The sequence below is a fragment of the Amphiprion ocellaris genome, chromosome 3, assembly GCF_022539595.1.
Source record: "Amphiprion ocellaris isolate individual 3 ecotype Okinawa chromosome 3, ASM2253959v1, whole genome shotgun sequence".
Taxonomy (NCBI): Eukaryota; Metazoa; Chordata; class Actinopteri; family Pomacentridae; genus Amphiprion; species Amphiprion ocellaris.
The window spans coordinates 36,429,115-36,452,829 of NC_072768.1; the positions used below are offsets into that span (position 1 = coordinate 36,429,115).

Sequence of the window (23,715 nt, forward strand, 5' to 3'; positions counted from 1 at the left end):
CCATTTTTTATAATTTCATGTCAGAAATCTTACATTTTTATTCTGTTGCATTTTTTATGTCAAAGTTGCCAATTATAATTTGTAGTTTTTGATCATTTGCAGGGTTTGAACCAGTGGAAATGAGTGTTTTTTGCTCATTCTTTTAACCTGGAGTCTTGTAAGTTTGGTGAAGGAAATATAGAGACAATGAGGAGATTTTTAAAAGTCTGAATGTAAGACATAAAGTAAAATTTGAATTATAAAGTCAAAATCTTGACTTCAGAATGTGTCAAAATTGAAATTTTTATTTCAGAAGTTTACTTTTTCCCCCCATTTTTATGACTCAATATATCAAAATTCTTACATTTTGATTCTTAATGTTGCATTTTTTTTACATCAAAGTTGCCACTTAGAATTTGTTTTACATGATTTTAGCCAGTGAAAGTTAGTGTTTTTTTGTTCATACTTTTAACCTGTTCGCTTGTACATTTGTTGTAGAAACTATAGAGTCAATGACATGAGATTAAAAAAAGTCCAAACGTAAGATATTGAAGAAAAATATTTGAAATCTAAAGTCGAAATCTCAATTTCTATCTCGTAAATTCGATTTTCACTAGATTTTTTTCTTAATATATTAAAATTCTGACTTCAGAATGTGACATATAAAGTCAAGATTTAAATTTTTATTTCAGAAGTCTTTTTTTCCTATTTTTATGACTTAATATGTCAGAATTCTTACATTTTGATACTTAATGTTGCCTTTTTTACATCATTCTATTTATAATTAGAATTTGTGGTGTTTTTCATTATTTACATGATTTTGACAAGGTGAAAATTAGTGCTTTTTGTTCATACTTTTCACTTGGTGTCTTATAAATTTGATGCAGGAACTATAGAGACAATGAGATCAAGATAAAGTACAGTGATATCGGAAATCTCAATTTGTCTCATAATTTAGATTTCCCCACATTTTTTCTTAGTATATTCAAATCCTGACTTCATAGCTCATAATTCTGACCTTATATATTCAGAAATGTGACTTTGCAAGTCAAATATCTTGACTTTTAATAAAAATCAGCCTCTGAAATGAGATTAAACTCTTCACCCACAGATTGTTGATCTTCAGACGCCACATATCCCGTTTTTACCGGGACGTCCCGGAAATGTAATCTGTTGTGTTTGTAGAAGTGGGTTATTTAATTCGGGACTTTATTCACCCGTAATTTACACTGAGGTTGTTCGTAAAAGCTCCTCTCACTCGTAATTCAACCTGTTTAGCAACAAGATCTCGAGTTTAAAGTAGTTTTATTGCCTGTGTCCTTCGAGCTAACCGCCCCTCCGAGAGGTCCAAAGGTTAAAATCAAACACCAAATTTTGTAGCTACGGAAGCCCGCGCAGTCAAAACACTCGGATGGAACTAGGAAACAGAAAACAGCATTGCGTGAAATTAGCTTCTCTGAACCAGAAAGTGTTTTTATAACCTTTTTAGCCATAAATACATAATAGAGGTGTCGGTTTAACGGAAGCAGGGTCCGTAAGTTTTACTACTCCGTCTCTCGCTCGGCTAACCCCGCCCCGCTGCCTCAGTTTGCTAACAGTAGCTAGTTTGTGTTGAGTGAAACCGGATCGAACCGGGTTAAACACCTTCCGTTTGTGGAGATATGACCTCCCGGATGGTTTAGGACGCTACAAGAAGCTTTGAGCCGCCGGAAGATGTCGGACGGCGGTGGGTTCCGGTGGACGGTGGTCGTCCTCACCTGCCAGCACAAAGACAGCGTGTACTCGTTTCAGAGAGGTGAGGAGCATCTCTACAACACACGATCTTTGAGCACTCTGTTCCTGCAGTTACAGCCGACGGCCTGAAGGTGTCGCTGATGAACCGCGTGGGGCTTTACAGTTAATTTTTATTTCAAGAGTCGAGATTTCTTTTTTATTCGCCATTTGAGTTTTTTAAAAAAAACGGAAGTGGAAAAATTCCCAAAACAAAGCTCTCGATAAAATATAAAAATATGATAAATGAATCTGAATGCTACAAGGAATTAGTAATGTACTAACAATTTCATGTCACACACATATTTTCTATTTAACCAACAAGTTTTTCTGTCTGGAATTGGCATAAACTAGTGATAAAAGACAATAAGACATTGTGTTAGAGATGTTTATGATTTTTAACTATTTCTATGTTTTTGGGGGGTTTTTATTAATTTTTTTCATGTCTCTATTTAAAATGTAATGTCCAAAATGATCCATATCCCTTTCTGATAATCGAGTTTAGCGTACATATAAGCATAAATTATTTTGGACATGGCATTTTAGTGAAAATGTCATAAATAAACACCATAGAAATAAATATAATCCATCATCAATACTGTCTGTTGTCACTTGTTTATATAATTTCCAGTCAGAAGAAACCTATCCGTCAAACAAAGATTCCTACAAATCAAAATTGCCATGAATTTTTAGATGTAACTGCACATGGGTGGAAAAAAAACAGACACACCGCACAGCAGGAAGACAAATATAGTGTTTTAAAGACAAGTCTGGACAAGGAGGTGCCTAGACAAGTTTCAAGTCTAGGCCAACAGGTTCCAAGGGAAGACCAACAAGTTCCAAGTGTAGACCAACAACTTCCAAGTCTAGGCCAACAACTTCCAAGTCAAGAACAAGTCCTAAACAGGCCATTAGACTCTATTCACCAATTAACATCTTTAAACTCTTGTAAATTTTGAAACACTTAAAGTAAATAAATACACCACAGACATGGCTAAAAGCTTCTAAAATGTATATTTCTTACTTACAATGAAAAATTAAGAGTAACATGATGGCAGGTATCAATTCTGAGATGGTCAGTGGTGTTTATCAAAGCAGGATAATGTACCAATGTGCATGTAAACCCAGTGTGTTGTATTGTATATGACCATGTGACTTCCTGCTTGTTTCTGGCTGCACCTGAACTTTTATAAAGTCTGTTGTATGTTTGTTTGTGTCAGAGTTGGAGTTGCGGCAGCAGCGTGGCGTTCTCCCTCAGGGTGCGTTGGTTTTAACGGTGAGGGATCGCCAGGAGCCGCTGGGCAGCGGAGGGGCGACACTGAACGCTCTGCTGGTCGCTGCAGAACACCTGAGCAGCCGAGCCGGACACACCGTGAGTCTAACACACCTCTACAACTGGTAGAGTTTGTCTGAACAGGAGTAAGATGTCCACATGAAGATTGAAACTGGTTTTATGTGTTTGTTGTTCATTATAGTCACGAAGAAATGACTTTAGTGGAAGAGAAAACCTACAACTTGTCAATAAAAAGACCTTATGTTGCTGACTTTGGAGAACAAATATGACTAAACTCAGCTAGATAAATAAATGCACACCAACAACCTCCAAGTCAAGACCAACAAGTTCTATGTCAAGATCAACATATTCCAAGTAAAGACCAACAAGTTCCAAATCAAGACCAACATGTTCCAAGTGAAGACCAACAACTTTCAAGTCAATAACAAAGTAAAGACCAATACTTTTCAAGTCAAGACTAACAAGTTCTAAATCAAGATCAAAAGGTTCCATGTTAAGACAAACAAGCTCCAAGTGAAGACCAACAAGTTCCAAGTCAAGAACAACAAGTTCCGACTGAAAACCAAGTTCAAAGTAAAGACCAATAAATTCTAAGGCAAGATCTACAAGTTCCAAGTCAAAATCAACAAGCTTCAAGTCAACACCAACTAATTCAGAGTCAAAACCAATTAGTTCTAAGTTGTGACCAGTAATTTCCATGTCATGATCATGGAGTTCCACAGCAAAAACCAACAACTTCTCAGACGAGACCAACGAGATTCAAGTCAAAATTGACAAATTTTAGACAAAAACCAACAAGTCAAGACCAACAATTCTAAATCAAGACCAACAAGTTTTAAATTAAGACCAAAAGGTTTAACATCAAAACTAACAAGTTCCAAGTCAAAGCCAACACGTTGCAAACTGAGCCCTACAAATTCCAGGTCAAGGTCAACACGTTCCCATGTTACAAATCCAGTTAGATGATATTAGATGATTTACTGCATGTTCACATCGTATCTTCTCAGTCAGTTAAAGTCTAATACTGCTGTTTGACTGAAGACGTGTTATTTTCTGTTCTTTGTTTTGAAGGTGGTGACAGCCGACGTCCTGGATGATGCTCACATCCTCATCCTCCACACAGTAAGTCCAGCAGTGATGCAGTTTATTCTGTTTTTCTGATTTCTGGGCATGTTTTACAGCGAAGATGGCTAATTTTCATCCTTTCAGGGTCGGGATTTTCCCTGGAGCTCCTGCAGCCGAGCATTCTGTTGGCTGCCTCAAGAGAAGCCTGATCAGAAAGTCCAAGCTCCGGTCTGCTGCCTGGATCTACTGCTGGACTCCCTCAGCAACCAGGTGCTTTATACACACATATTAATTAAACTGACATATACACAGACTTGTACTACTACTTTGAGGATAAACTGAGATGAACATACCTAGATGAACCTCAGGGCTCTATGTTGGTTCCACTTCAGTTTACTGGGAACCATTACAACTGCTGGTTTTTCTCCCTCAGATCTGTCCTGGTTCTCCTCCTGGTGTTTGGGTCTGCAGCACTGACATGATCCTCACTGTACCTCCTGACTTTGGTTGGTGTCATCACATAGTAGAGTATACTGTGATGCAGTTACGGTGCTCTGTATGCATCGATTCTGTTACTGTAGTACTTTAGATCTTCACCTCATACAGTTAACTGACTGTAAATTATGTTGGGATACATTTAGTGCTACAAACTGCTTGACACAGTTAAACTACTAGAAACTACCACTTTATACAGTACATATATCTTATATCTTATCATCTAGATATTGTTCTGGAAAGTACTAGTTCACTCCTTTAAAATACTATAAATTAGCACTGTAGAGTACTGCTTCAAACAGCTAAATTACTACAAACTATATTTAGATACAGTCAGAGTAATTGAAAGTACTGTTTGATACAGTTACATTATTGAAACTACCACTGTATACAGTTTCATTACTATAAACTATGTCTGCATCCCGTTGTAGTACTGTAAAGTACTGCTTCACACAGTTAAATTACTTTAGTAAACTCAGTCTACATATAGCTGGAGTGCTATAAAACACTACTTCAGACAGTTGAATTACTATAAAATACCACTGCATACAGTCATAGTGCTACAAAGTACTATTTCACACAGACAGGTTAACATAAACTGTGTTTAGATACTGTAGTACTTACCGATAAGTACTGTTTCACAGTTACATTACTACAAACTATGTTTGGATTCAATTGTTGCACTATAAAGTACTGCTACACTCACTTAGAATACTACCACTATGTTTTGATACACTTAGAGTACTTTTAAAATACTACATCAGTCAGTTAAATTACTATGGACTACCACTGTATACAGTTAGAGTACTATAAAGTACAGCTTTGTACTGTTAAATTACAATAAAATTCCACTGTTGTACACTATTAGCCATATCTGGATACAGTTAGAGTACGATAAAGTACTGCATCACAGTTAGATTAGTATAAACTACCACTGTATACTATTAAATTACTATAAACTCTGTTTGGATACGGTCAGAGTACTATAAAGTTCTGCTTTACACAGTTAAACTGTTGCTATAAACTACCCCTGCATGCAGTTAGAACACTACAAAGTATTGCTTCACATGATTAAATTACTATAATCTACCACATTATACAGATAAATTACTACAGAATCTGTTTGGATACAGTTAATGTACTATAAAGTACAGCCTCATACAGTTAAATTACTATAAACTACTGTATGTCTGCGTCTAGTCATTGTAAAGTATTACGTCACATAGTTAAAATACTATAAACTCCTTTGAATACATTTAGAGTACTATAAAATACTGCCACATACAGTTAATTTACTATAAAGAACCAATGCATAGAGTTAGAATACTGTAAAGTACTGCATCACCCTGTAAAATTACTATAAACTACCACTGTCTACATGCAATTCTAGTACTATAAAGTACCGCTTCAATAATTGAAATTACTATAAATTATCACTGCTGCATACAGTTACATTACTATAAACTACCACCACATAGAGTCAGTGTATTATAAAGTAGTGCCTCACACAATTAAATTACTATAAGCTCTGGAGTAAAAAGTACACTTTAATGTAGCTAATTTACTATAAAATATCCCTGGATACATTTAGAACTCTATAAAGTACTGCTTTACACAGTAAAATTACCCTGCTGTATTCAGGTAAATTACTATAAAGTATGTTTGAATTAAGTTAGAGTACTTTAAAGTACTCTTTCATCCAGTTAAATAGTATTATAACGTAGCTTCTCACATTAAGTTACTATAACTACCACTTTGTTTTTACATTTAACAGCAGACCTGAGTGTTGTTAATTTGTCTCTGGCTGTAGTTTAAATCAAACTGTTGATGTTTAATCATAATTTTCAGCTAAACTCCATCTGTGTGTGGTTTAGTTCTATCCTGGGACGGTTTCTCTGGTGTTCGGGTTTTGGCGTTACCAGGTGACGTCTCCTACGCTGCAGATCACGGAGTTTATCTGTCCGACACACAGGTCCTTTAAACTTTCATTATCATTTTGACCTACCAGTGTGAAGTTGTTTTATTAACGCACTGACTGAAGGATGTTGTTCTCCAGGGTCGGGTCAGAGACATCATCTACAGAGGAACCATGGAGCAGATCCAACAGGCTGTGATGCATGATGGGAAAGTGCCACTGGTGGGTCCTGGTTGTCCTGTGAAGGAAAATCAATCTCATCTGCTGATTTCCACTGTGAATATGTTAGATGTACAGTTAATTTACAATAAGCTGCATTCAGTCAGAGTGCTATAAACACCACAAATTTAATGTAAAACTTTTGTCAGGGCTTAAATTTAACAGCTTTTATCTTCAATTTGGGGAAAGTCTTTACATTTTATGACCAAAACAGGCCTAAAATGTATTAATGTTTATGTTTTTGGGTTCAGAAAAACACAGAATCTGCAACCTGATAACCAGATCTATTTTTTTATACTTAATGTATAAATTGAGGTGATACTTATTTAGCTGATATGTGCTACCAGGTGTCGGGTCCAGTCTTCTTCTGCAGGTCCGTGTCAGAGAAGTTACTGCAGACTCACGTCACTCCTCCTCTGGACGGCTGCACCTACCTGGGCCTGGACTCTGGAGCTCCGCCCCTCCAGGTAACTCAATTCACCTGTATGTGCTCTTCTGGATGGACTGAAGCCCTTTACTGCGTGTAGGAAAAAATTAGGCATGAATAAAAAAGATTATTGTGACTTATTGAGGCAAAATTATATGATGAAACCTCAGAATTTTGAGTTATCAATATTATAAATTATTAATTATATAAACATATGAGAGAAGCTTTTAAAACCTTAAAACATGACATAAGAAGTCCACACTTGGCTTTGAGAATTTAAAATTCTTTTTAAAAACCTTCAAAATTCTAACTTAAAAAGTCAGACATTAGAGATAAGACATCAGCAGTTTGTGTTTAAAGAAGTTGAAAAGTCACATTATGATTTAAAATCCATAAATTACTGGTGAAATGGTGAAAAATATGAGAAAAAAATAAACATTTTAAAGTTAAAAATTATGTGTTTAAAAAATCTGTAGTATTAAATAAAACATTAAATGTTTATGTGTTTGAGTTAAAGTTCATTTAAAAAGTCAAAAACATTAGAAAGAAAGGCAAACCTTGAGATAAAATGAAAAAAACTGAATAAATATGGAAAACATGTAGAACCAAGGATATGAGGTTTACAAAAAAAGTTTGTGTTTGAAGGTGTTGAAATTCATGAATATGAAATAAATACTCAAAAATTTTAGAAAACTAAGTCTAAAGGTCAGAATTATGAGTTAAAAGTCAGAATTTTGAAACCAAATTCAAAAATATTGAAAATAAAAAGGGAAAATTATAAGTTAGAAATCAGAGTCAATTTTTTTACTTACTAAATTCAAAATATTAAATTAAAAAAATTGTGAGTTAAATTATGAAATTGTCGTTTAAAATAAAAACTGCATCTGAATAAGACGTGCAAACTTTAAAATTTGATTAAAGGTCAAATATTGAGATAAAAGAAAATCACAAATATAAGTTAAATTAAAATCGAAAACTCATGCTTGCTGCAGTCAGCTATAGTGAAATTCCACCCTGATTTGTAGTCTATCGAAAAAATAAAAACTGATGTAATTTTTTTTATAATATATTTTTATAATATTTTCACCAAATTTGCCTGAATAATAAGATTATGTGTTCCAGAGATTCTGAGCAGATTCTGTTAAACATCAGTAGATGGCTGTGGAGCTGTCAGCTGTTTTCTGGTAAACATTCATGTTGACTTCAGTGTCTCCAGATGAAAACAGATGTTCGAAGCCTCCATGTTGTGTTTCCTCCTCAGATCTCGCTCTTCCTGGACATTTTAAAGTGCCTTTGCTCAGATCTGACTCTGGACCAGTTTGTGAGCGAAGACAGAACCAGCTGCAGTTCAGCGTTCGGACCACAGGGGGCGTCAGTGAGGAGCGGCAGGACGGAGCTGTGGAAGATCCTGAGAGGAGCTGCACTCAGTCTGGGTCAGTTCATTCTGTTAAATACAAGTGGAAACAGCAGGTTCTGTGACAATAGAAAAAATCTGTTTGTGGTATTTTTGTTGATCTGATAAAAGAAACAAGCAGCAGATAAAAATATTTACAGGTGAAAAGTTATTTAACATTTAATATTTGACTATTGAAATGTGCTGAATTTGATGCATCACAGGAAGAAATCTCCTTAAACCAACAGAAATGATGGAAAATGACAAAGGAAGCACAGGACTTTTAATTGGAAAAACAATAGATAGAACATTACTAATACATGGAACAATGCATCAGATAGGGACAGGTCTATTTTTACTCAGGTAGTTTTACTCAAAAAAATATGAATTGTGAGCTTAAACAACCTGTAAATCTACTGTGGAAATATAATTAGAGCCACAAACATTACATTATATTGTGAATCATCACCTGGTGCCTTAATGTGGTGTTTTCATTTACATAAATGAAGACAGTGATGAAGAAAAGGAACAATTTGGTTCGTTAAAATTCACCAAAATGTAGAAAATGACCTGTTTGATGCTCAGAAAGATCCACAGAACCTCTGCTAAATGATTCAAATGAAGCTTACGCTCATGCTTTGCCAAGTTGCTGAGCTTAGTTGTGTTGCATTGTACATACTGTACAATAAATAATAAATAAATCTGTGTTCATATTTGCAGTGTACGTTCCTGGCGGTCGCTATGACTACATGACTCTATCTGGGAAGCGACACGTCGACCGACTGACCCGTGATTGGACAGATAGAAACACTTTGTCCCACATGCAGGTGATGTTGTTACTCAGTACAACTAGCTGAGAGCTTGGACTTAATTAGTCTCCTCCACTGGATGTTAAGATATTTACTAAAAAGAGAGCTAGATCAGAGAGAATACTGGACAAACACTGCTTTAAATCATAATTATGTTGATGACAGCTAAACAGAAAAGATTATTTAAAGCTAGAAATGTCCTGATCTAAATCTTAGGATTGAGATTGGAGCCTCTTAAAGTAAATTTTAACTGGTCAGTATCCGCACAAACTTAAGCCCGACCCTTCGCTCCCATGACCTCTCATTGCAAGTGCCATAAATGACAAAACTTTCTTTATAAATGGAGCATTATCTACTAATAATTGGTAATTTTTTGGCAAAATTAGTACCGTAGACATACTTTGTTAATACTACTATTTCAAGTTATCGTAGTTGACCCCAGCTCAATTTCACATTAGTGGAGGTCATTAAGCGTCACTGAAGACTTTGTCATTGTGCCCATTTACTAGCTAAACCCCCACAATGCTCAATACTGTTTGCCTCCCCTGCTCACTACATTATTTAAACAGTAAGAAACTCCATCTTGTGGCAAAACCAGGTACTACAGCTAATTTGCAATACTGCAAGTGTGTATTGCCCAGGTAGATGCTACCTGATTAGGACTTGTTATCAGATGCTAAATCATTCAGATTGGATCAGGAACAAAAAAAACTTAATTGGAATATCCCTATTTGAAGCAACCTTAACTAAACTGAAACTATAAAGGACCAAGAATAGAACCCTGAGGAACCACACAACTAATTACTGACACTTTAGCTAATCTGTTTTGTTTGTTTTGTCAACCTTTAGAGAGAGAGTGTGGTGAGCGAAGGAGGCCGGGTGATCAACAGCGTTCTGGAAGGAGACGTTACCGTGGCGACCGGTGCAGTAGTGCAACACTGCCACCTGCAGGTTAGGAGGATAAGTACACCGCTATAGCTCAATCAGTTTTATGGTTCTTTTAGCCACAGTACTAAATAAATATTCCCTCTAACTGTCCTCTAGGGTCCTCTGAACATCCCGTCGGGTTGTTTGCTGTCGGGTCTCGAGCTGTCGACGTCGCCGTGCATCAGGCAGCTGGCGCTCTGTAGTGACATCATCATCCAGGGACATTGGATTGAGCTGGGGGAGCTGAAGCTGAACGTCTACACGGTGATGGGAGCAAACGACGACCTGCAGGTAGAAAAAAACAGAATAATTATCCCTCAAGGTCCAGATGCCGGCTTCATCGGAGCTTTCAGCTACGTCTCATGGTCTTCGTCGGCAGACTGAGTTCGCACATGACAACTAAGCAAACTTAGTGTGCCGAGTTGTGGCTCAAAGTTGTAAAAGCTTTCAGAAATAACAGTAACTTAATTTTTTTGTCAAATTGCTATTTCTACAGTCAAGCTTTTGCTTTCACACTCATTAATGTTTTATTGTTTAATTTGAATGATATTTTAGTATTTTATTTCAGTTTTTAGGCTTTCTGATTTATGAATCTTTTACCTGATTTTACAAACATCAAATAAAGGAAACACTTACACAATTATATTTAAAAGTATACATTACTACATAATTTTTTAATGTCCACAAAAATGTAGGACATTAAGAAGAAATTTTCCGCTGAAAAATTTTAACGTTTTTTGTTTTGTAAACTTTTATAGTGAACCTGTTAACCTGTCTTTAAATTTTACGTCTCCTGGTTTCCACCATTCTCATCAACAATTGTACCTAATTTCAGGTTTACATTTGACAGTGTTGTAGTTTTAAAGGGCAATAATCAGAAAGGATTTGCACATATAAGCTTATAATTTCACATTTTTGTTGTTTATAAGGAGTTAATAATTTAAATAACACATATTTGTATGAAAGAGTTGTTAGTTTGGGTTGACTAATAATTTATTTCATATGTACACAAACTGTAGAAATGAGAAAAGTTGTATGAATATCAACTAAAGAAAACTAGTAAACAACAAATTAAAAACCGAAGAAATGAAATTAGGTTTTGGACGCAGCAAGGTTTCTTCAGATTATAATAAAATTGTAAAGACTAAAGCATCTGTTTATCACAGAGCATAATTTCCTTCTAAAGCTAGAAAACAAAGATTATAATGTGACTTGCTCCTCCTCAGGTCTCCTCAGATGACAGTGACGCCTCCTTCCTCAACCAGGAATGGAGCTTGTTCTTCAGCAGGACAGGAATGCAGTAAGATTTATGTCTCAGTACAAGAATATTAGAAGATGAACGTCATAAATAAGCAAATTGTAAATCTTTTACACTCCACTTCCTTCTTTTCTTTCCTTCCTCTCTTCAGGCCAGAGGAGTTGTGGGTCAGAGGAGAAGAGCGCTCCCTCCTGGAGGCCCGTCTCTTCCCGGTCCTCCACCCCAGAGGAGGCGCTGTGGGTCTGGATGGAGGAGTCGGCTGGTTGCTGGGGGGGCCCGGCTGTCTGAGGAGGTGGAGGGAGGCCTGGAGACTCTCTCTGAAGGAGGTGATGTCACTCACCCACCAGGAGGCGGAGCTCCAGTGGAAGGAGGAGCTGCTGTTCCTGGCGGGGAGGAGGAGGATAACCGACGCCCTGAGGAGTCGCACCGACGTCTGCCTGCTGCCCAACTTCAGGGCCGCGGTACTGGGAGGCCAGCAGGGGGCGCTGCTGGAAACACTGGACAAGAGTGAGTCTGAAATACAACCTTGTTTTACTCAACAGTGTGTCATTACAGAAGACTACGGGTGTCATGAAAACATTTGTAGTTTTTTATGAACGTACCAACTCACTAGGATCTGCAGTTTTAGTTACCAGCATCCCAATGTCAGTCTCTAGCATCCATAGCCTAGTTAGTAGCATTCTTATGCTAAACCTCCTTGGCTAGTCATTAGTATCTGTTGTAGAGTCACTAGAATCCCTACACTAGTTGCTAACATGCCTCCAAGCTAGCCACAAAGGATAGTCACGATCATCTGTAGACTAGTCAGTAACATCCCAAGGCTCATTACTAGCATGCCTAGTCTAGTCACTAACATCCCCTTGCATACCTGGGCTAATGTATAGCATCTGGTGGGTAGTACCATTATTATGCTACACATCCTTGGCTGGTCACTAGTACTTTTAAGACAGCACTCGAATCCCTACTCTAGTCACTGACATCCCTATGCTAGCTACTAGCATCCAAAAGCTAACCACAAACATTCATAGAATAGTCGCTAGCATCTGTAGGCTAGTTACAAGGATCCAAAGCTCATTCCAAGCATTCCAAGACTCATCACTAACATCCCCATCTAGCTACTAGCATCCCATAACTAGCCACAAACATTCATAGGATAGTTGCTAGAATCTGTAGGCTAGTCACTGGGATCCCTAGGCTCATTACTAGCATATCTAGACAAGTTACTGACATCCTTAGTCCGGCTACTACCATATAACAAATCTATAGCATCTGTAGGGTGGTTAGTACCATTACTATGCTAGACATCATTGGCTGGTCACTAGTACCTGTAAGACAGCACTCTACTCTATCACTAACATCTCTATGCTAGCTACTAGCATCCAAAAGATAGCCACAAACATTCATAGAATAGTCACTAGCATCTGTAGGCTAGTTACTAGGATCCCAAGGCTCATTCCTAGCATGCCAAAACTCAACACTAACATCCCCAGGCTAGCTAATAGCATACCTAGGCTAATCTATAGCAACTGTAGGCTAGTTAGTAGCATTATTATAATCGACATTTTTGGCTAGGCACTAGTACCTGTAAGACAGTCACTTGAATTCCTGCTCTAGTCACGAACATCCCCTGCTAGCTACTAGCATCCCATAACTAGCCACAAACATTCATAGATAGTCGCTAGAATCTGTAGGCTGGTCACTGGGATCCCTAGGCTCATTACAAGTTACCGCAATCCTTAGTCTATCTAGTAGCATATAACAAATCTTTAGCATCTGTCGGGTAGTTAGTACCATTATTATGCTAGACATCATTGGCTGGTCACTAGTACCTGTAAGACAGCACTTGAATCTCTACTCTAGTCACTAACATCTCTATGCTAGCTACTAGCATCCAAAAGCTAGCCACAAACATTCATAGAATAGTCACTAGCATCCATAGGCTAGTTACTAGGATCCCAAAGCTCATTCCTAGTATACCAAGACTCGTCACTAACATCCCCAGGCTGGCTACTAGCATATCTAGGCTAATTTATAGCATCTATAAGCTAATTAGTAGCATTATCGTGCTAGACATTCTTGGCTAGTCACTAGTACCGGTAAGACAGTCACTTGAATTCCTGCTCTACTTAGTGACATCTCTAAGTTAGCTACTAACATCCAAAAGCTAGCCACAAGCTTCCATAGGACAATCACCAGCATCCCCAGGCTAGCTACTAGTATACTAAAGCTAGCCACAAGCATCCATAGGATAGCTGCCAGCATCCATAGACTAGTTAGTATCCTTCTTATGCTAGCAACTAGCATCCTAGGCTTGTCACTTGCACTTGTAAGTCAGTCGCTAGCACTCCTAGGCTAGCCACCAGCATAGTTACTAGCATCCCTAAGCTAGTTACCAACATCCAAAAGCTAGTCACTACCATCCATAAAGTGGTTACTCTGCTTTTTTTAAGGAACATTATGGAACATTTAAATACAAAGTGTTTGTATTGTCACTTTTAGGTATAATAGTCTAAAGCACATGGGTGAAACAACAAAATAATTTAAAAAGCCTGACAGCTGTCAATAATCTAGCTGCAAAATACGATAACTGAGTGTGCAGATGTACCAAAATCCACCTCCCAGTAACTCTGAAGATCACAAAGTTGCTCCAATAAATAAGGTAGTGTGAGTTAAATTAATGTAAAAACACATCAAACATAGTTGAGGTTTTAACCAACTGCTGACTTTAAATTGGTTTATGTGAGTTTAAAACAGAGGATCTTTACAGAACATTCTCATGTGTTTTCAGTCGCAGCGGGGAGCATGGATCAGGGGGTGGAGCCTGGACCACAGCTGGGCGTGGCCGCTCGCTGTCTGTCCTGTATTGCTGATGTATTGGTGTGCATGGCGGGAGGGAGGGGGGGTCTGAGGAGTGGACCGGCCGCTAACGAGGCCTGGAGCTCCGCCTACTTCCTACTGGAGGAGGGTGACCTGAGAGGCGGAGTCTACGCCCTCGCCACACAGAGACAGCAGTGGCTCAGCAGGTAGGCATCACGCTCTGGGTTTTACTCTGTGGGTTTGGTGGGTTTTTAATGATGCATGTCGGTGTTACTGCCCCCTACAGGCCGGACCTGCTGGTGCGGGCGGCGAGGCATTACGAGGGTGCCGGCCAGGTGCTGCTACGTCAGGCTGTGATGTCATCGCAGAGATTCATCTCCATTGGACAGGGGGAGGTCCGGCTCTTTGGACAGTGGCAGGAAGTGGAGTGTCCGGCCAGACTGGACCTGGCAGGTCAGCATTTTATTACTTCGCCAAGAAATGCAGCAGTTATGTGAGGATCGGCGTATGTTTGTCCGTCCGTCTGTCTGTCTGTGTGCAACATTACTCAAAGACAGACAAATGGATTTGGATGAAATTTTCAAGAAAGGTCAGAAATGACACAAGGACCAAGTGATTAGATTTTGACAGTGATACCTTTTATAATCTTGATCCACGGATTTGTTAAAGATTTCTGTATCATTGTGAGATAGCAGCACGGCGTCACTGTAACCATGACAACAAGTGAACGCTACATCAGCTGCCTGCCAACGATCACATGATTGCATTCATCATAAATGATACGACTGAGCAGACTTGGTGGAGTACTGCGCTCTGAGTGCTTTTTCTGTTTTACTTTTTGTAGATTGTGATGAGTTTAGATAAGCTACTGTTTGATTAAGAGCTGCCAAACATGCCAGTTTCTAATTCATACAAAACAACATTTTTACTTTGTTGTCCTGCTAGAGCAACGGTCCCCAACTACCAAGTACCACAGAAAGAATAAAAACGTTTTGTTTTTTATTATGTTTCCGGCGGAGTCTGTGTGAGGTTTTATTTTGAAAAATGACTAGATCGTCTTCCTGTCACTTCCATCTGTGTTTGTTTCCCATCAGTTTTCATGCAGTTAAATGAAGCCATCAATCTCACCCCTCCCAAAATGAATAAAAAGAATACATCTCTGGAGAGCTTCTTGCTAAAACAGAAGAAAAAGTAAACACATGCTCAGCAAAAAAACAAATTTTATTAGTTTATGACACGTTTTTTTAATTAAAAAAAAAATTATTATTTGTTATGTGCGTCATGACTGGTCCGTAGAAAATTGTGTTGCTTGAAACTGGTCTGTCGGGCAAAAAAGGTTGGAGGCCGCTGTACTAGATGACGTTTTTGTCCAGTGTTAACACTTACATTTTCAATTATCAATTAATGATTTTGTTGATAAAATGACAGAAAATGGTGAAAACTACAAATAAGTGTCCACACTTTCACACCAGGTTTTAACGTAACCTAGATCAAGGTTTATGAAAACAAAATACAATTTACGCTTCATCAGATGTGTTTTCAAAGCGTAGTTTTCAGTTTTGCAAGAAGAAACACTTAACAAAGATAAAGATGAGTTGCTGTTTGATAAAGAGCAGCTGAACTTTTCTGTTCTTAAATAAGTTTTGATTCTTTTTTTGTGTTGCAGGCGGCTGGAGTGACACTCCGCCGATCGCCTTCGAGCACGGCGGCTCTGTGACCAACGTTGCCGTGAAGGTCGATGGGAAGCGTCCTATTGGTGCCAGAGCTCGACTCATTGTTGATCCTCGCCTGGTGCTGGTCAGCTGCAGCGGAGGGCGACACAGTGCAGCTTCCTCTACCATCGTGTGCAACAGCCTGGATGACCTGAAGGACTACTGTCAGCCTCACGCTCCTGGTAGAGCACCCACTGGTTAAATGGTGTAAACAGGGTGAGGCAGACACGAAAGGCTGAGTTTTACTTTGTGTTTGTGCTGCAGGAGCTCTGCTGAAGGCGGTGTGTGTCTGCAGCGGTCTGGTGTCGCTGGACTCCCAGCATCCTCTGGGGCATCAGCTGAAGGAGAGGTGGAGAGGAGGGCTGGAGATCCACAGCTGGTCTGAGCTGCCAACTGGATCTGGACTGGGTGAGAAACAGAGCAGCACATGTAATAAAATAATAATTATAAATAGATAAAATTAGATAAAAGCAATAATCTATTGCTAATAAAAACAGGAGTAATGAAATACATGCTAATATGAATAATAATATTTAATAATAGCATAAAGATACAATACAATGCAATTAATATGATATAAATATTATTATAATATAATGAATTATATAATAAAAATAATATAAGCAAAGTGAGTAATTACAATGATAAATGATACTACAATAAATTAACAGAAATAATCAATAAGGAAAACAGAAAAAAGAATAGAAAACAAATAAAATTGTAACAATAATCAATTAATAATAAAAAGAAGTCAAAAACTAAATAATGTACCAAATAAAATTAATAAAAATTGATAATAATAGCATAGAACAAGATAATAAGATAATAAAGAGTAACAAAATAAGGAATAATAAAAAAGAAAATTAATATAAATAAAATGTAATAATAACAATGACAAATAACACTAAAATGAAGTATTAGTAATAATAAAATACTATAAAAAGCAATACAATTATTATTAATATTATCCACAGCTGGCCAGAGCTGCTCACCAGATCTGAAATACATCAGAAACAGAGAAAGAAAAAAACTAACTAAAATAAATATAAAAGTAGTAATAATGATAATAATTAAAGCTGCAAGCAGTGTTGGACGGGTCCTGGCATCCGAGCGGCCCGGATTTTGTAGCTCTAGGTCAAACGCGGCCCGGGGGCTGAATTTTCTTAGTTTTCTAGGGGACGCTATTGAGCCATTTTGGCACGCACGTGTGCCATTCCTCTAAAATATCAAATTTTTCACCAGTCCTGGTGTGTGTGGCGATTTTCATGTGTTTTCGTGTATGTTTAGGGTGTCAAAAATGCCGATTTCCTGGCCGATGGAAAAAAAAAATTCCTAGGGTTTCAATAGGTTCCTCGTACCACTTCGTGGTGCTCGGACCCTAATAATAAGGAATAATTAAATAAACAAAATATTAAACTAAGATTATGCAAATGAATAATAATAATAAACAAGAGTAATGTCAGAAGACAACAAACTACATCTCTACTAGTACATAAAAATGACAAACATCTACAGCTAAACTTAAAAAGTACATCTACACAAATAGGGCAGCAGGGATGATAAAAACATCTACATAAACCTGATTTTTGTTGTAAAACAACAGAGAAAACCAACATCTGCCAGTAATAAACAGAGTCAACAACGACAGAACAGAAAAGCGACATTAACAACTTAAAATACTGCAATAAAATAAGCGAGACGAAATAAAACCCAGCTGTATGTGATGGAAGAAGTTCAGCATGTTGATGAGTTTCTGTCCTGCAGGTACCAGCAGCATCCTGGCGGGGGCGCTGCTGGCTGCAGTCTACAGATGCACCGGCCGAACCTACAACACGGACTCGCTGATCCATGCAGTGCTTTACCTGGAACAGATACTCACCACAGGTTTGTCTGTTGTCGTGGTTACACTGAAGGGGGTGTGGTCTACTTCAAATGGCTCCTCCTTTCCTATGTCCTCCTTCTTCTTCTTCGTCTTGTTCCAGGTGGAGGTTGGCAGGATCAGGTTGGAGGTCTGGTGGGCGGGGTTAAGGTGGGTCGATCCAGAGCGTCTCTTCCTCTGCAGGTGGAGGTGGAGCGTCTGCATCTTTCAGAGAAGTTCCTGGTTTCTCTGGAGCAGCACCTCCTGCTGGTTTACACCGGCAAGACCCGGCTGGCTCGAAACCTGCTGCAGGTCGGTACCTTCACACCTGCAGGTCAGAGATTCCCATCCGTTAAACTGTACCACTCCTCTCTAGGTTAACCCCGTAACACCGATTGTCACAAATTCGCATCATACCGCTTTCATTCAGCTTTCATGCCACTTTGTTCATTTTCAATACGTACCTCGGAACCTTTTGCAAGCACTTATTTCTCGTAGGACCAGTCGGAGTGGGACCTAAACTATCATATATCTGTTATTATTATTATATATCTATTTTATGTGCTACAGACACATTGACGGTCTCCACTTAATTTAGCATCAGCTGGAAAGCAAAAACACAAATAATAATTTTTTTAATATAATTGTAAATAAACTCAGGCATCAAGGAGTTAAATCACAAGGGTTTCCTTTCTGGGGGATAAGCTGAAAATGTTTTGTTGCCATGGTGATGCTGCACGAGTATATTCTCATCAAAGTGTTAGTTTAACCCTCTGAATCCCAAAACTCGCCAGTGTGTTTGAAATGCATGTTATTTACAAAAAAAGACATTTTTTTAGATTTGTCAGAGCCAGAAATTGTTAAAATAGACAGAATCTACATCTTTCTGACAGTCCTTGAACTAATCATTTGCTAATCAAAGCTTAACCACATTAAGCCTAAAATCATATTTAATCAAAATCATTGTAGTCTATGCGTCTTTTTTTTTTTTTTTAATGCCAAAAATGTACTGCTTGCTTTAGCCAGATTCTATGAAAAACAAAATATTCCGGTGCTACTTGTTGCAGCCGTAAAGCCAAAAATGAATTAGCTGCCACCAGCAGTCATGTGACAAAAATCCAGGAACTCTTTGGCTGAACTGCAGGGTGTGTTTACATAGAGTAGACAGGAGACAAGTATGAATGAACATATGTGTCATATATATGCATATATATATGTTGTAAGATGTCTATGACTAGAGTCACAATTTCTCCAGTATTCATAAAACCATTTAGACAATTGTAATAAGTTGCACATACTATTTCCTACTGGTTGTCAAAGAAAGAAACAATGAAGTTCAACTATTTTTCTATTTTACAATCATTTATAGCATTGATACGTGACATACCTAACTGCGCCATTCGTCATGGTTGTTCTGTTTCCATAGAGGTGAAGGACTTTGTATTGCAGAGAAAAATGGGCCCACAGTGAGGAAAAATGTGAGCAAAGAGCAAAGAAAACTGCCCATGGAGTTGAGATGGTTAAACCTCACATAGTCTTTGTGTAGAGCTTTATTACAACTGTTCTTCTTGCTTTCTTACTGTTCAAATGTAATGAGACACGTTAATGGTTCTTTTATTTAGCCTTCCTGTTAATGTATTTAACAAACAAGCAGAATTAAAAATGCATGACCCTGCTCTGCTCTGCGCTGCTCTGGATTGGAGATGATGGTGGTGGTTTCATCTGCAGGATGTGGTTCGTAGCTGGTACAGCCGGCTGCCCTCCATGGTCCAGAACGCCCAGCAGCTCGTGTCCAACTCCGAGGAATGCACCAGGGCCTGTTTAGATGGTGACATGGTTTATTTATTATCAATTACTGACCTCAAACTACAAACAGTTTATGAATAGGTGGACAAATAAAACCAGACAAAAAGCAGCCCACAGTCGTTACACAAAACGACACACTGCACAGTCCTTATTTTTATGGTTTCAGACAAGAAATAGTCCAACATGTAGCGCTGGAAAACAAACACAATATATTAATCAGTTATCTGTAGACCTGCTAGGTGGATATTTTCACCGTTAGACAGAGCCAGGCAAGCTGTTTCCCGTTTTCAGTCTTTATGCTAAGCTAAGACTGCTGTTTCCCTTGTTTCTAGTCTTTATGGCTAGCTAATGCAGCAACTTCCCATCGTTGTTAGCATTTATGCCAACCTAAGCTAGCTGTTTCCTCTTATTTATCGTCTTTATGCTAAGCTTATGGTTTCCCCCATTGTAAGTCCTTAAGCCAAACAAATGTTAACCTTTCCCCGTTTTTAATCTTATACTAAGATAAGCTAGGAGTTTCCTTCTGTTTCCAGTCTTTATGCTGAGCTAAGCTAGCTATTTCTCATTGTTTCTAGTCTTTGTGCTGAGCTAACTGTATCCCCCATTTTTCAGTACCTAAGCTAGTCTAAGTTAACTGTTTGCCTGTTTCAGATGTTTATGCTAAGCAAAGCTAGTGGTTTCCCCCAATTTCCAGGCTTGTGCTAAAGGAAACAGTTAAGCTAAGCTAGCTATTTACCCTCCTTTCAAATCTTTATGTTAAACTTGGCTAGCTGTTTTCAGTCTTTATGCTAAGCTAAGCTTGCTGCTTGATCTTGTTTCCAGTTCTTAAGTTATGCTAATTTAACTGTTTACCCTTGTTCCCAATCTTTATACTGAGCTAAGCTAGCAATTTTGCGTTGTTCCTAGTCTTTCTGCTAAGACAGCTCTTTCCCCTTACTTCTAGTCTTTATGCTAAGTTAACTGTCTCCCCCATTTTCAGCCCTTAAGCTAGTCTATGTTAAGTGTTTCCCGTTTTCAATCTTTATGCTAAGCTAAACTAGCTATTTACCAGCCATTCTAGTCTTTATGCTAATCTTAGTTAGCTGTTTCCAATCTTTTTGCTAAGCTAAGCTTGCTGCTTGGTCTTGTTTTCAGTTCTTAAGTTTAATTGTTTAACCCTTTTCCAGTCTTTATGTGAAGCTAAGCTAGTAGTTTCCCCCAGGCTGTCTTCCTCTGTTTCAAGTCTTGATGCTAAGCTAACCGTTTCCCGGTTTCCAGTGTTTATGCTAAGCTAATTTAACTGTTTGCCCATTCCCGGTCTTTATGCCAAATTTAGCTAGCTACCTCCAGTCTCTATGCTAAGCTAAACTAGCTTTTTCCTCGGTTTTTAGTCTTTTTGCTCAGCTAAGCTAGATGTTTATTACATACTTAATTCAGTTTTAAGTTTTGTTAGATTTACATCTGTTTGTATTACAAAGTCATTACGTTAAACACTGAGCTGCTCCTTAAAGAAGAACCAGGAACTACAAGTAAAACCAGGTTAGCAGCTGTAGCTTGTTGATTATTTTATGTCTTCCCAGGTTCTCTGTCCAGACTGGGCCAGTGTTTGGACCAGTCGTGGCAGCAGAAGAAACTGATGGCTCCTGGCTGTGAACCGGCCTCAGTTAGATCCATGATGGAGGCCCTGAGGCCCCTGGTTCTGGGTCAGAGTCTAGCCGGGGCCGGAGGAGGAGGCTTCCTCTACCTGCTGACCAGAGAGCCTCGACAGAAGGAGGCAGTGCTGCAGGTTCTGAACAACACACCGGTAAGAACCAGGACAGGTCGGGTCAGAGCTTATTTTAATTCAACACAAAAATACACACTTTTATTAAAAATACAACAGAAATAAACAGAAATACAATCCAAAATACACAATTACACAGAAACACAACCACATAAAGATACAAAAATGTGCACAAAGACAATATTTATATGAACCATGTGGCAGACATATATTTTATTCATTATAATTTACACAACTGTTACTATTTGAAACATTCAACAACAAAGAAGGGCTCAAATACTTACAAATACAACATCAAATGCACAAAAACAACATAAAAATCCAGAAATACAGAGCAACAATATGAACAGACATACAACAGAACAGTGTCAGCGTCAGATTATGAACAACATTTAATAATGTCATGAGAGCTCAGCTTTAATATGTTCACAGTTGTTTTAAGTCAAAGATTTTACCTCAAGATGCTCCACTGAGTTTCTTTGCAGTGGAGGGACCATTAATCAGCAACCTGAGGGGACAGATGTGCTTTTTATTTACTGATAAATAACAGTAACCACTACCTGCCCATCATTTCTGTCCTTACAAATATTCTTTCTGATTATTTAGCTATTCTAACCTTCATTTAATTGCATTTTAAATGTTTTTTCTGTCTCAAACTGAACTTGTTTCAGGGTCTGGGAGACTTCAGTGTGCACTCAGTGGAGCTGGACATGGACGGGATCACTGTCCTGCCACTGTCCTGATTTAGAGGAAGAAAATGAGACATTTATGGGTAAAACTGTGTAAAAATGATAAGTTTAATTGTTTTTATTTGAATAATGAATCTAGATCACTGAACAGTGCTGATTATTGAACGGTGATTGCATTTTAACATTTCCCATCTTGATGATGCATCTGATTTCTTATAAAAGAACATCTACAAACACTCATGATCAATAATGTTTTATATATCCGTTTTTGTTACTAGCTGTAGAGCTGGTGACAGCAGCATTTCTGCCAGAGCTGATATGTTTTTCTATATATTTTATCTGTTTTTGATGATGAAGAAGTGGGATTTATTCAAAATCTTCTGTCCACTAACTGACCATGAGTATTGATCTGTAAAGTAAATGAATAAATATTGAAAGAGGTCATTGTTTTAGAGTGTTGGTGTTTTTTAATGATTATTAAGGAACGTGGCAGAATTATGTGACGATCTGTGTTGGTCTGTCTGTCCGTCTGTCTGTTAGCAATGTTACTCAAAAACAGACTAATGAATTTGGATGAAATTTTCAGGGAAGGTCAGAAATGTCACAAGGACCAAGTGATTAGATTTTGGCAGTGATGCAGCTTATAGTCTGGATCCACAGATTTGTTAAAGATTTCTGTGTCATTGTGAGATAGCAGTACGGTGTCACTGTAACTATGACAACAAGTGAACACTACATCAGCTGCCTGCTGACCATCACATGATTGTGATAATACTACAAATCCACCACTGTGGACTTATCAGGACTTATCTGTTGGAAATGATACAAGGAACAACTGATTAAATCGTGGGGGTGTTTCTGAGTCCCATCAATTCCCGCCACCTGCTACATATTTAGGTCATATGATTCAGTATCCGTACATAACGTACACATGCATAACACACGCCTGTGCTCAGCGCAAGGTCATTTTTTTTGTGGGTACATCTATATTAAATGGACACATTCTATGTTGCCGTTATTTCTGATCATCAATAACTCAAAAAATGCTGCATTATAAAAAGTGACAATACCATAAGGGGGAATGAGCGGCCTTGGCGGAATACTCTGCTCTCTGAGTGCTTTTCTTGTTCAAAATTTGCCAAAATTATTATATCTAATATCAAACCTAGACAAAATTATCAATATATATTATATACTTATACATACATAAGTGATATATCTCCATAAAAACAACTGAACAGCAGAATGCGCATCATGTATTTAGTTTTTTTTTTTTGCAAAAAGACTCCAAATCTAAATATTTCCATTTCTGTCAATCTACTAAATCATTAATGTTTTAGAGTTACCAAATAACACTAATCAGCTATTCTTCAACCTGATGAGAGTAAAACTGAAAAAAAATACATGGCATTTGTGTTTCTTGAGTCTTTGTTTCTAAGAATAAAATTTTCAAAGTTCTATACAAAATTAAAATGAGCTTCAGAGTCTGTTGAGGTTTCATAAAGAGGTTGTAAATACTT

General features: G+C 38.0%; 1 protein-coding gene across 1 annotated transcript; it reads left to right on the forward strand.

Annotated features, from left to right (window-relative positions):
* The first annotated feature begins 1,361 nt into the window (after positions 1-1,361).
* fcsk (fucose kinase) lies at positions 1,362-22,639 on the forward strand. Its single transcript, XM_023284651.3, has 23 exons — positions 1,362-1,774; positions 2,970-3,121; positions 4,115-4,165; positions 4,253-4,378; positions 4,542-4,614; positions 6,478-6,575; positions 6,660-6,740; positions 7,085-7,204; positions 8,426-8,597; positions 9,278-9,384; positions 10,216-10,317; positions 10,411-10,584; positions 11,520-11,593; positions 11,703-12,058; positions 14,340-14,574; positions 14,655-14,821; positions 16,035-16,262; positions 16,345-16,488; positions 17,845-17,964; positions 18,063-18,250; positions 19,667-19,766; positions 21,304-21,527; positions 22,178-22,639. Exons 1-23 carry the CDS (start codon positions 1,693-1,695, stop codon positions 22,247-22,249), a joined length of 3,246 nt encoding a protein of 1,081 aa, XP_023140419.2. The 5' UTR covers positions 1,362-1,692; the 3' UTR covers positions 22,250-22,639.
* The last annotated feature ends 1,076 nt before the right edge of the window (positions 22,640-23,715 follow it).

Coding starts and splice junctions, on each gene's coding strand:
- fcsk (XM_023284651.3), top strand. CDS start 1,693: ATGTCGGACGGCGGTGGGTTCCGGTGGACGGTGGTCGTCCTCACCTGC. Junction 16,489..17,844: donor GCCAACTGGATCTGGACTGG/GTGAGAAACAGA, acceptor TCTGTCCTGCAG/GTACCAGCAGCATCCTGGCG. Junction 19,767..21,303: donor CACCAGGGCCTGTTTAGATG/GTGACATGGTTT, acceptor ATGTCTTCCCAG/GTTCTCTGTCCAGACTGGGC.